The sequence below is a fragment of the Pipistrellus kuhlii genome, unplaced genomic scaffold (assembly GCF_014108245.1).
Source record: "Pipistrellus kuhlii isolate mPipKuh1 unplaced genomic scaffold, mPipKuh1.p scaffold_m20_p_17, whole genome shotgun sequence".
NCBI classification, from domain to species: Eukaryota; Metazoa; Chordata; class Mammalia; order Chiroptera; family Vespertilionidae; genus Pipistrellus; species Pipistrellus kuhlii.
In genome coordinates, this window is record NW_023425482.1 from 17,160,338 (window position 1) to 17,173,510 (window position 13,173).

General features: G+C 44.2%; 1 protein-coding gene across 2 annotated transcripts; it reads right to left on the reverse strand.

The window, feature by feature from the left end:
• Positions 1–505: 505 nt before the first annotated feature.
• TAT (tyrosine aminotransferase) lies at positions 506–12,252 on the reverse strand. Of its 2 annotated transcripts, none has more exons than XM_045582716.1 (12): positions 12,245–12,252; positions 10,361–10,585; positions 10,100–10,204; positions 8,088–8,155; positions 6,389–6,547; positions 5,728–5,866; positions 5,269–5,321; positions 4,340–4,492; positions 3,394–3,522; positions 2,729–2,812; positions 1,926–2,024; positions 506–1,585 (listed from the first exon to the last, which is right to left on the reverse strand). In XM_045582716.1, the coding sequence occupies exons 2-12, from the start codon at positions 10,575–10,577 to the stop codon at positions 1,445–1,447; spliced, it is 1,347 nt and encodes a 448-aa protein (XP_045438672.1). In that variant the 5' UTR covers positions 10,578–10,585; positions 12,245–12,252; the 3' UTR covers positions 506–1,444. The 2 variants fall into 2 exon arrangements, with proteins under 2 accessions (XP_045438672.1, XP_036296289.1); XM_036440396.2 differs by lacking the exon at positions 12,245–12,252 and adding an exon at positions 11,435–11,567.
• Between the last annotated feature and the right edge of the window lie 921 nt (positions 12,253–13,173).

A 13,173-nucleotide genomic window follows, 5' to 3' on the forward strand; every position in this document is an offset into this window, starting at 1 on the left:
TGTGCCTCAGAGGGATTGCAGAAGAAAAGCTCCTACTGAAAGAAGACCCTGGACACTTCTCATTCCCTGGACTAACGGAATCAGGTCGCCTTTGTTCCACAGGGAATTGGTGGATCTGGACAAGTGTGAGAAAATGGGACCAGAGATTGGGGACCCAAAAGGTTGAAAGAGTAAAGTCTAAGGCCAGAAGTTAATAATGTTGCTTCTTAGTTTGCCTTAGGTGTAAGTAGGAAGCCAGAAGTTGAGTTCCCAAATAAAATAGTTTGGGAATAGTATTTCTTTTTTTCTTTAAGGTATTACATATGTGTCCTTATCCCTCTATTGTTCTCCCCTCCCCCACTCATGAGGAATAGTGTTTCTTAAGTAACTCCAAATGTCAGTACATCTACAAAGAAATAAATGAAGCCTGGTGGGTAAGGCATCAATCAGACTGAGCAATGAGCAGCACCTGGGGATGGAAATTCTCCACAGAAGAGAAAAAACAAACAAACACAAAACAGGAGAGCATACTTAGTAAATTTTATTTTTCGTATAAAAAAAAACAATAATTTATGCCTTTGCCAAAATAAAGGATCTTGTCAATATAAATGTTCCCTAGAAAACATATGAAAAGATAATATAATATATATATATATCGATAAATCAATAACATTAAAGGCAAAGAAACAATGATTCTATAACAATGACAAGTAGGGATATTTGTGGCTCTTACAGAACAGTGTTTCTGGAAGATCCCATGATTCCTCCTTTTTTTTTTTTTTAAGTATAGATGTGTCTTCATTTTAAGAAAGTTTGATACACACACATCTAAATTTAGAAAGGCAATTATTAAAGGGTATTTATTTGTATCACAAGGTAATTCTTTACCCCCCCCCCCCCAAAAAAAAAAAGTGTTTCTGTAAGGGATCCTTTGAATAGGCAAATTTTCCTAATGGGTTTAGAATATAATTAACCAAATAATGTCCTCAACTTCTTTCATTATAACTCTAGTGCATCAAGCGAGGAATACCGTAAGTGAAGCAGTAACAGACTGGGCTTCAGATCCACCTAGAGAGATTACGTCCTTACAGTGTGAGGAAGTGGTTGGAGGCCCAAATTCTTTTGTTTCTCTCATCCTGAGCTCTTAATTGTCTTGTCTCCACTGCTTGCTGGTGAATTTTGTTCACCTGGCACTCTTGGGGGGGAGGGGGGAGGAGGGAAGGAGGAAGTCATCATGGAAGTGGGGCAAATTAATGCATTAGTCACTCCCGCAGGGCAGCGTGGGAGAAGAATCTGGGGTTCAGAGTGTGCCTATGGATATGGCTGGGGTAAAGCAGGGGCAATTCTGAGTCCTCGATGGTTTTTGAGGCGCCTCTCCCGATAGGGGCGCCCGACTCCCTGAGGAGCAGCAGGGCCCAGTCCGGCCAGCCCTGGATGGGACTTGGTCAGGAGCGCAGGCTCGGGCCTATTTGTCACACTCCTCGGGGCTCCCTTCAGCGTGGTGGTAGTGCTGCTCACAGAACTCCTGGATCCGGCTGCAGGCCTCCAGCATCATCACTTCAGGGACGGTGATCACCACCCGGAAGAAATTCGGGTACTCGAAGCACTGATAACATAAGAGCCTGTTATTCTCAGAGCCATTCGCCCTGGCCCTAGCCCGCCCTAAGATGGCCAGGGCCCCAACCGCAAGAAGCAGCGCCATTTACTCAGTAACGGGGTTCCTTCATCTTAAAAGCTGGATTTCCCCTCACCGAGAATGCCCCACCACACCCTTTCTTCCCAGGACTGATGGGATAGTGATGGAGAGAAACGAATTTTAAACAGAGGCCACTAGACACATCAGTTTGGATCTCATCAAATGAAAATACACCTGGTTGGGGGTAAAAACCAGCTCAGGGGAATCTCCTGGATTTCTAGAAGGTTCTGAGAAGTGTCGGAGCACTCACCGTGGCCGGGAGGCAGTGGACAGATTGTTCAGCAATTAACCGCTCCGTGAACTCCACATCATTCTCAAATTCTGGGAAATGTTCCATCTCAATTTCAACCTATTCCCAATCACAGGGAGAGGCAGACTTATCAGAAGGAGGGAAAACAGGCCAACTCCCTATGCCAGAAAGTAAGGTAGGGACTGCTCTAAAAAAAAATACCTTGGAACACTGCAATCGATAACTAGCTTGATAAAAAAAAAGTTCTAGCACTTAATGAGCTCATGGAATTTTTTCATAAAGAAGAGAGAATATATTTATGTTAATATTTTGGTTTATTGAGCGGTTCCTTCCCGTACGCTGATAGATGAAAGCTGGAAATAGAATGCCAGTATTTCTCAAAAAATAAACTATTTAGCCTTGATCGCCTGCAACGTTCCCACCCATTGCAAGATATTTAGTATGCCTGGCCCACAAAATGCCAACAGCACCTCCCCCTCCCAAGTCATTGGAAAAGCAAAATTCCCGTGCATTCCCAAACATCCCTAGGGAACCAGTATCATCCCAAATTGAGAACGACAATGATGTAGAGAGCCTCCTCTGTCTTATTTCTTCTCTATGTGTCTATAAAGTGAGTACATTAAGGAATTTACTCATTTTAAAAGACATTTGTTTTTGTCAAATGCTGAGCTTAGATCGCATCAGTGGAACAATCTGGAACACGGTAATTCCTAAACTGACTGATACAGGAGCCTAGCTCTTTGTGAGCCCTGCACGCTGGCTTTCCTTTGCCTTGCCCACGTGGCTGCCACCCACATTCTTACCATGAGGTACATGGCCCCAGAAGGGCGGACTGGCCGGAGTCCAGGGATGGCAGCCAATGCCCCGTAACACAGATCAGCATTGGACTATAAGAGAAAGCAGGTTAAAAGTTAAGTAAAAGAAAGAAAAAAAAAATACACACACAAATCATTAGAAGAAGAACCCAGACCAGCCAGTGTGACTCAGTGGTTGAGCCTCTGCCTATGAACCAGGAGGTCCAGCTCGATTCCCGGTCAGGGCTCATGCCCGAGTTGCAGGCTCGATCCCCAGTCCAAAGCATGCAGGAAGCAGCTGATCAATGATTCTCATCATTGATGTTTCTCTCTCTCTCTCCATCTCCCTTCCTCCCTCTGAAATCCATTTTAAAAACATACTTTTTTTCCCCTTTTTTTAAAGGAAAGTCCACATCAGCAGTAGGCATAAGGAGTCAATAAGAAAAATAAATAAATAAATAAATAAATAAGTAAAAATGGGAAGCTTTGGCCAGGAGCAGAATGAGTTGCCAGATGTCGGAAACGTATGGATGGACAGACACCTGCACTGTTGCCACCTCCGGATTTGGACGTGACTTCATGGAACACTGCTCCAGGAATGAGCACCCATTATTCCCAACTCCACGGGTGGCATTCCCTGACTCCCAAAGTGAAAGGCCACAGGCTCCCCTTACCTTGAGGAAGCTTAGGGTGTCGTGGTAGAACTCTTGAGGGGTGCGACGCAGAATGCTTTTCAAAGCTCCCTGGACAATGGTGCACGGCCCCAGGATCCGCTGACTCAGCTTCACCAGCCCATCTCGGATCTAAAAGCCGCCCCAGCAAACACAGTAGTTAGCCTTTCTGAATCACCCTGGCTTCGGGAACTCTGGTGCTCACTATTCTTTCTATCTGTTCTTATATTCCTGGAGAAGTGGTGGTGCCTAGTGCCATTCTTAGATTAGACCATTCGTGTTTGTGGCCCAGCTCTGCCACGTACCTGCTGTGTGGCTCTAGGGAAATTATACAACTTCTCTGTGCCTCATTTTTCTCAACTATCTGTAAAATGGAGGTAATACTATAATAGTACTGGCCTCATAGAGTTGTTGGGAAGATTAAATTAAAATAATGCAAACAATATTAGGGTTATTACTGCTATTGTTTCCTTTTTTGTGGTCCAAAAACTGGAGACAGATGTAACTTCTTCACAGAGCCAGGTACAGAAAAACTGATTTTAGAGAGGAAGTAGTACCATCTTTATCTAGCATCTTCCCGGGCACCCAGAACTACAGGGCCAGGAAGAAAGGGGGGAAAAACAAATCTACCTCCCACCCACTATGCACCCAACGTATATATACACTGAGTGGCCAGATCATGATGATCTCTGAACGCACAATAATCTGGCCACACAGTGTATTTGTATCTCAGACGGAGATCAACCACCTATTTGCCCTGAGCTTTCTATCAGCCAGTGCAAAGGGAAAAACTGATCAGGTGCACGATTTATAGTATCTTTGATATCAAACAAATGAGGTATACTCAAGCGCAGCACACTGAGCGGCCAGATTAGTTATGCATTCAGAGATCATCATAATCTAGCCGCTCAGTGTATATCCCCAAGTAGACAAACCACGTTGCTCTCACCTCATTGCCGAAAATGTCCCTTCGGTCATGGATAAGGATCCAGCCCAGCCTCCAGCCAGGAACCAGCCAGCGCTTGGCCAGCCCCCCACAGGATAGGATGGGGACGTTGGTGCTGAGGGTGGCCAGAGGCTCAAATTTGGAGCCCGAAAACACCTGTGGAGAAGAGCTTGCTGAAGTTGTCTTCTTGCTCACTCTCCTCCAAATCCCATGCCTCCTGCCCCCTTTTCTTTATATCACTTGGATTTGGAGGCTCCTCCCTAGGCTGAAGCACGATTGGGATCCCAAGAGGCTTGGGGGACAGGGGGGAGCTATCCAAAGACATTGAACCTGCTGTCTGGTCTGAATTACAGGAAGCCTAAAGTGAGGAAACGGTCCCTCACCCTGAAATATGGACAACCCTTGAAGCCAGTTCTAGAGAAAGCCTGACTTTTGGAGTTATAGATTTAGAAATGTAATATGGGCCCATAGTCACTTAGCTGAAATTCCTGGGCCCAAATACGTTGCAGGATTATTTGGATTTTAGAAAAGTTATATAGCACATGTTACCCTCTATTACATAACACCCCCAGAGCACTCTGGGATAACACTTCTAATCAAGCATATTAACGTTTCTATCCCTTCCTCTATGCTCATACAGATCCATAAGTGAGAAGAAATAGAAATCTACAAATATCTTTATATATCAGCCAAATCAGGGATTGCCACCAAATGAATTCCAAAAATCTTTGGATTTTCCTAGCTTTTCTGAATTTCAGACAACTGGCTGAGGAATCATAGAACTACATATCTGTGAAGAGTGCAGGGATACTGATTTGCTGTACTGAGGTGATTAGGAGTTGCTTCTGGTTATTTAGATGCCACCTCCGAAGGTCCCATGAAATAATTTGGAATGGAGATTATTGCAGTGAGCTCTCCTGCCCAAGACTCACCATGTCGCCATAGATCTCATCAGCTAAGATGGGCACACACTGCTTTGCAGCCACTGAAAATAAGAGAAACATGCAGAAAGTCATTCCTGTGAATTACCTTTGCATTTATAATTTACCTGAGCTTATTGTACTTTGCATTTCATGCTTTTGTACTTTGTCCTCCTCATTCAGAACTAAGTGGGTACATATTCCTGCAGGGTACAAGGCCTAAATATGGCATTTAATTAGGTATTTCTGAGCCTCTCTTCCACATGATGGGAGTGGTGATGTGTCAATCATTTCCGCTCTTTCTCCTTCTTTTAGGCAAGTCCTACCATTCCAGTGGCACACTGTTCACTAGAGACTCTAGTGGGGCTCCCCAACCTCCATCCTAGGCTTGGAACTTGGTGACGGACTCTTTTCTCATTTGGATCCATGACTAAAGGATCGCATCCTCATCTCCTCCCCCGCTGGACTCACCGGCCAGAATCTTCTGAAGATGACTTCTGCTGAACACCGACCCGCAGGGGTTTGATGGATTATTGACAATGAGACAAGCTGTCTTTTCGTCAATCAGAGATTCCAATTGTTTCAGGTCAATTTCCCAAGACTTCTCTGGCTGGGGAGGAAGAAAAGGTGAGGTTAAGATGATTCTGAGCTCGGCCAGTGGTGCTCAGTGAGGGAGCATTGGCCTATGAACCAGGAAGTCACTGTTTGATTCCCAGTCAGGGTTGCAGGCTCCATCCCCAGTGTGGAGCATGCAGGAGGCAGCCGATCAATGATTCTCTCTCATCATTGATAAGTTTCTATCTCTCCTTCTCTCACTTCCTTTATGAAATCAATTTTTAAAATATTTTTTAGTTTTAGTACGGGAGGTGGGGGGGGCACAATGGTAAGATATGTACACCTTAATTTAATTTAAATAATACCTTAATTTAAATAATACCTTAATTTAAAAAATGAAAAAAAATATTTTTTAAAAAAAGATGATGAGAAATTTAAGGAGAAAATTCATTTAAATCAATGGTGTAATGTAAATAATAAAATGTGTCTGTGGTCTCAACCACCCACTTCCAGAGCTTTTCCTGCTACCACAAGTAGTAATTGAACAGTTGTGTCTAAAATTAAAAAGTCATTTTACCAATAAGTTGTAGAGTTTGACCTCAATCCCCATAGATTCAGCCAAAGTCCTGTAGAGAGAGAAGCCGGGTCTCGGAACGAGGATGTTTTGCCCTGGGTTGGCCAACACAGCTAAGCAAAGTTCAATAGCCTGACTGCAGCCACTGGTGAGAATGACATCCTGTGAAGACAAAAAAATAACAGGGTCATTTTGTTAGCGGTTCCAACAGCAACGGGAGAAAGGAAGTTGTCAGATGGATGTGTGGGGGGCAAAGATAAACTTAATTTTGTAAGTACTAAGTATAGTGGTAGGGACTGTACTAAGCCAGAAAGAATTTAAAATATATTTTTATTGATTTTGTACAGAGAGGAAGGGAGAGAGATAGTTAGAAACATCGATGAGAGAGAGAGTCATCGATCAGCTGCCTCTTGCACATCCCCTACTGGGGATATGCCCGCAACCAAGGTACATGCCCTTGACCGGAATCAAACCTGGAACCCTTCAGTCCCAAGCTGACGCTCTATCCATTGAGCCAAACCGGTCTTGGCAAGCCAGAATATATATATATATGTCTTTATCTAAAAGTTGTTGAAAATGCTGGCCACTTAAAAGAAGTAAACAAATCATTTCAAAGAAAGACAGGTCAACTCTGATTCAGCCAACTTCCATAAGTGGTCATTATAACCTTGTGTATTTTCACCTGGTTATTTATTTACTTTTGACCCAAGATTTGAAGCCTGGCTCTTCTCTGAAATGTAGGCGAAGGGTAAACAATAGAGGTGAGGGTGGTATTTAATCTTGGCACTGCCACAATTCAATGTGTCATGGTAGCTCAGTCTTCCTATTTGAGGGACCTAACGTGAATGAGGGAAGCTTTAAAAAGATCCTATTGGGCCCTAGCTAGTTTGGCTCAGTGGATAGAGCTTCGGTCAGCCTGTGGACCAAAGGGTCCCGGGTTCGAATCCAGTCAAGGGCACATGCCATGGTTGCAGGCTCCTCCCCGGGCCCGGGCCGTGGTCAGAGCTCATGCAGGAGGCAACCAATCAATGTGTTTTTCTCACATCGATGTTTCTCTCTCTGTCTTTCCCTCTCTCTGCCACTCTTCCTAAAAATCAATGGGAAAATATCCTCAAGTGAGGATTAACAAAATAAAAAGATCCTATTGGTAAAATAAAAGGGTTTAACTATTTCGTATTTATGAATCAAACATAGAGTGATCTCTGAGTCATTTGAGCCTCGTTGAGACTGATTCAATATAAACTGTATGCAACATCATCACCATACTGTAATGACATTAAATGTAATCACTGATTACCCTAACCAGTTTGGCTCAGTGGATAGAGCATCGGCCTGCGGACTCAAGGGTCCCTGGTTCGATTCCGGTCAAGGGCATGTACCTTGGCTGCAGGGACATCCCCGGTGGGGGTATGCAAGAGGCAGCTGATCCATGTTTCTCTCTCATCGATGTTTCTAATTCTCTATCCCTCTCTCTTCCTCTCTGCAAAAAAATCGATAAAAAACATATATTTTTTAAATTAAAAAATAAATAAATGTAATCACTGATTAGTGCCCTCATTATACAAGAAGTCCCCGAGTTGTTAAAGGGAAGCTATCCCCAGCTTTTGTTCCCCTAGGAACCTTTATGTGCAAAACAGAAACAATGAAAAGGGCATAGTTTGCCCACCGTTGCTTCAGAGCTGGTACCCTGTCTCAGGCTCACCTTAGCTTCCAGGGGTGCCTCGGGACAGTGGTAGTAGGAGGCAACCTCTTCCCGGCTGGACAGGAAACCTGAAAGAAAGGAGCAGAAGGAGGAAGCTCGACCAGAGTCACAGCTGGAGGCTTCCTTTTGCCCCTGCTCAGAGCACACACTGCTCAGGTTAGCCCTCAGCTGCTGCTGACAAAGGAGATCAAGTTTATATTTGAAATGTGTGAAATAAGCACAAATACATAAATCATAACAAGAAAAGAGCTCACCAAACTGTAAGACACTCTGCACCGTCCTGGTTACTATGATTATGTGTTTATTCTCCATGAAATACAGGATTTCAATTATTCCCAAGTCCCACCCAGGGGTTATATTTTTTGAAAAGTTATAATCAAAGAGTGTGATACATGCAGTCCATCTTAAGTTTTTCATATTATATCCCTATGACTGCTTTTGTACAATTTTTATCTTTAAAATCATAGTCTCATACGTGGTTTCCAAATGTTGGCTTCGAAGCTTAAAGTATAGACAGTTTCATGCAAATGGCCATGTTTTGCAAAACTGCTCTTCAAAAGGACTGTCTTCCGTCAGCAGGGCCAGAGGCAATATTTTACAATGTTTGTTAACTTAAAAGGTAGAGATAGTTCTCTTGAAGTTACAGAAATCAGCACTTCCTTAATTACTACCCTGTTTCCCCGAAAATAAGACAGTGTCTTATATTAATTTTTTCTCCCAAAGTTGCGCTAGGTCTTATTTTCAGGGGATGTCTTATCTTTCCATGCGCTAGGTCTTATTTTTGAAGGACGTCTTATTTTTGGGGAAACACGGTAATAAGGAAGAGCATTTCCCAAGATATACTGTCTATTTTTATCTGTGTTTTCTTTGGCCTGAGTGCTCATATCCTTTGAATATTTACCAAATTTGGTTTTGGTTTTTCAGGTTGAATCAATTCTCTAATGCTTTGGTTATAAAAACTACTACAAACTATTTTTTTTATCACCTAATTTTTGGTCTTATTTTGTCTTTATTTTTGCTGCATGAAGCTTTATAAAATGTAAATAACCAACCTAAAAATCATGCCCCTAAAACCTCTTGAAAGTGTTTTTAAAATTCTATTTTAGCATGAAACAGAACTTTTATTCTGCCTTAAAGAATATGTTTCTATGTGCACATAAACACAGGAGAGAAGTGTGCAACGCTGACACAAAGTCAAGGACTCGCATATTTTACCAAAATGTGTAGCGCAGAAATGTTTCATAGATGGAGAGGGTTAAACATAAATAAGAATAATTTCTTTCTGTCAGAAACCACCCTCTATTCTTCAATAGGGCAGTCTACTCTTTGTTGGTGGTGTGGGTGGTATTTATTCCTCTTTACACAATTACAACTTCATTGGGAGTGTGATCGGGACCATAATTAAAACAAGCCTTGAATACACAGAGGAGGACAAATAAAGCCGTGCCAATTAACTTAGGACCCATGGGGCTCAGTAAACAAGCAGGGACAGCCAAGTCCAAGGCCTTCCTCTGAGCAGTAGAGATGACAGAATAGGAGCATTATTTGATAAAAGAGTATGTGATGGAAGCCTAGAGGGGAGATATCAGTATGTGCAAGAGAGCCAGGCAAGTCCTAACCAGTTTGGCTCAGTGGATAGAGCATCGGCCTTTCGACTCAAAGGTCCCAGATTCGATTCCAGTCAAGGGCATGTACCTTGATTGCGGGCACATCCCCAGTTGGGGGTGTGTAGGAGGCACCTGATCGATGTTTCTAAGTCTCTATCCCTCACCCTTCCTCTCTGTAAAATAATTAATAAAACATATATTTTTTTAAAAGCTAGGCAAGAAGTTGGACCTTGAAGCTTGTGTTTAAGCATCTTAGACTCTTTCCCCCAACTCCAGATGGCCGTGTATCTTAGCCTCTCCTTAGGAACCAGGCCTCAGGATAGCAAGGAGAATTGCTAGAAATGTATTCCTCCTGGAAGAGCACCAAACATTCAGAAGCCACTTAGAGTCTCCGGAAAAGCTTACCAATGGAGGGGGCATAGCCGTTATACTTCCCGGAGTCCAGGGCATCCTTCATCGCCTGGGTAACTTCCGGGTCCGTGGGCAGGTTTCCAAACACAGTAGGGTCCCCTTTTCACGGGAGGAAAAAGAAAAGCCATCAAGAGGTTACTCTGCCACGCCCAGCGCTCAGGCGCACCCTCCTCTCCCGTCTTCTCCCATCAGCCTGTGAGGATGGGGGTGCGGGGAACAGAGATGACCCCTCCGTCGAGCGCCCCCTCAACTCACCGATTGACAGAGAAATCATGGTTTTGTCTGGGTTCGGCTTCACCTTCATGCTGTCCACGATGGCCCGGATGGGGTTGAAAGTGTTGTTGGCCATGTCCGAGGGCTTCACCGACCACCGGGCCTTCCTGCCTTTCGCTTTCCCCAGCGTGGAGCTCCTCCCGCCGACGCTGACGTGGTCGCCGCTGCCATTCATCTCGATCACGTAGGGGTCCATCATAGCAAACTCTGTGGGTGGCGGGAGAGGAAAGGAGGTCGCAGGGATACAAAGCACAGAGCACCATCCTGGGCGGCTATCTTTGGACCTAACCATGGGGGTGATTTCATGGGACATCCCATGAAATGATTTACTGCTTTCTCGTGAAGAGTCGCTGTGTTATGAACGAGGGGAGTTTTGAGACCGTTGGCTGGGTCGGAAAAATAAAAAAAGAGCCCGTTCTATAAGGTTAGCATTCTTTCTTTCTTTTTAAATATATTTTATTGATATTTTACAGAGAGGAAGAGAGAGGGATAGAGAGCTAGAAACGTCGATGAGAGAGAAACATCGACCAGCTGCCTCTTGCACACCCCCTACCGGGGATGTGCCCACAACCAATGTACATGCCCTTGACCGGAATCGAACCTGGGACATTTCAGTCCGCAGACCGACGCTCTACCACTGAGCCAAACCGGTTTCGGCAGGTTAACATTCTTGTTGAACACTTACCTGCAGTGAGATTCGCTCTTTGCAACCCTGGTCCTTATAAAAGTTTAACTGTGCTCCCAATGAAACAGGGGGAATGGCGTGAAAACTCTTAAACCATCACAGAACAGGTATTCTCTCTTTCCCATGCAGTGCCTGCCCAAGCAAAGCGTCTCCCTAACACATCAACAGACTGTATCTTGCCTTTTGCAAGCAACAACCAGGAGGACTCCTTCCATGTGGTTGGGAGTTTAGTGTTAATAGTGTTGTCCAAATAAAGCACTAGCCTATAAACACATGTCTGCCCTGTGGGAAAAGAAGTCAGTGCACCACAGAGAAAAAAAAGCATACACCCCAGTCCTCACCACCAAAACAGCTGAGGCTTTAAATCTTACCTTTGAGGGAAGGAGCAGCAAGCTGGCCTCCAGACGGCTGAACCAGAAAGCTGTCTTAATTCTCTTCCAACAAATGACCGTGAACTCAGATGCAACGCCTCTCTCCTGAAATACCCTCCACAGGTGGGCGTCAGACCTGAAGCCTCGGTGCCATTGGCCAGGCGGAGAGCTGGGCAGCCAACCCTCTGCATTCCTCCCCTTTTCACTTTTTGGCGCTGCTTCTCGCCTCTAACCCTCCTCCCACCCCCAGGGGCCGAATCAGGAATCTGTCCCAATCAAACACCTGGAAATTTCTGTGTTAACTCTTTCTAGGCACGTGATGAGAGATGCTGGAGAGGACTGGGGAGGTGGCGGTGGGGGGTGGGGTAGTTGTGATTAAAATTTTTAATGAAAATTTTTTGGTTGCAAAACAACTTGTTAACATTTTCTAATAGGACAGAAATGTGCAAAGAAAAAAGTGAGAGTCCTTCTTTGCCCTTTGCTAACCCATACTCTGCTCTCCCAGGGGTAAGCAGGGGTAATAATAGGGCCTTTTCTATCCATTTGCCAAGTTAGAGAGATGATAGGTAGGTAGGTAGAGGTTAGATACATATAGATTTTCGATTTTCTTTTCTTTTCTTTTTTTAATATATTTTATTGATTTTTCACAGAGAGGAAGAGAGAGGGATAGAGTCAGAAACATCAATGAGAGAGAATCATCAATCAGCTGCCTCCTGCACACCCTCCACCGGGGATGTGCCTGCAACCAAGGTACATGCCCTTGCCCGGAATCGAACCCGGACCTTTCAGTCCGCAGGCCAATGCTCTAACCACTGAGCCAAACCAGTCCCGGCAGATTTTTTATTTTCAAAACACAAATGGGATCACGCTCTACAACTTGTCCCACAACATGTTTGTTTGCTTCCTACATCCGGGACTCCTTTCTTTCCCTGTTCGTCTACCCAGTACTACCCCAGTCGAAACAAACGGGACAATTGAAGTAACTCAAAGCCTACTCAGCAAATATCTTAAAAGATATCTGAACAACCAAAACCTGTGCAATGTTATCCTTATCCTGGAGATTTTTCTTTCATTTGCCTGCTATGGGGTCATTGGAAGAATAAGGTATCCGATGAGATGTAAGCAAAACATCGCTAAGCAAGCAAAGCCTAGATCTCATCATTCCTGCGGGCCTATGAAAAATGCCACCCAGCCAGAACCAGTTTGGCTCAGTGGATAGAGAGTCAGCCTACGGACTGAAAGGTCCCAGGTTCGATTCCAGTCAAGGGCATGTACCTTGGTTGCGGGCACATCCCCAGTAAGGGGTGTGCAAGAGGCAGCTAATCGATGATTCTCTCTCATCGATGTTTCTAACTCTCTATTCTTCTCTCTTCCTCTCTGTAAAAAAAATCAATAAAATATATTTTTTTTAAAAAAGAAAGAAAGAAAAAGAAAATGCCACCCATTCAAGAATTAAGAGAAACCTCGGTGACACCCCACCACCACTTTCCCCACCCCCTCAGATCCTATCTGTTTATTTATTGGGTGATGAGGAGTCATTATGTAAGTTCTTTCTCCTCCATCTGCTTTTCAGTGATTCGAGTCTCCGGTGGGGTTGAATAACCTTTTGTTTTTCTGGACCTTTTTCATTCTTAGTGCGTTGACAGACTTATCTAATCCGTCCTCTTCCCCACTCCAGTGAAGCAAGCGTTTACCACCTTATCTTACCAGAATCTGCCAGATCGCCAGGCAAAGGCAGG

Bases quoted from the DNA above. Each gene is read 5' to 3' on its own strand.
- TAT (XM_045582716.1), bottom strand. From the start codon at position 10,577: ATGATGGACCCCTACGTGATCGAGATGAATGGCAGCGGCGACCACGTC. The intron at 5,322-5,727 runs GTGAGTCCAGCG...TCTTATTTTCAG, and splicing joins TCTTCAGAAGATTCTGGCCG to TGGCTGCAAAGCAGTGTGTG. The intron at 1,586-1,925 runs GTGAGTGCTCCG...TTATGTTATCAG, and splicing joins TCCACTGCCTCCCGGCCACG to TGCTTCGAGTACCCGAATTT.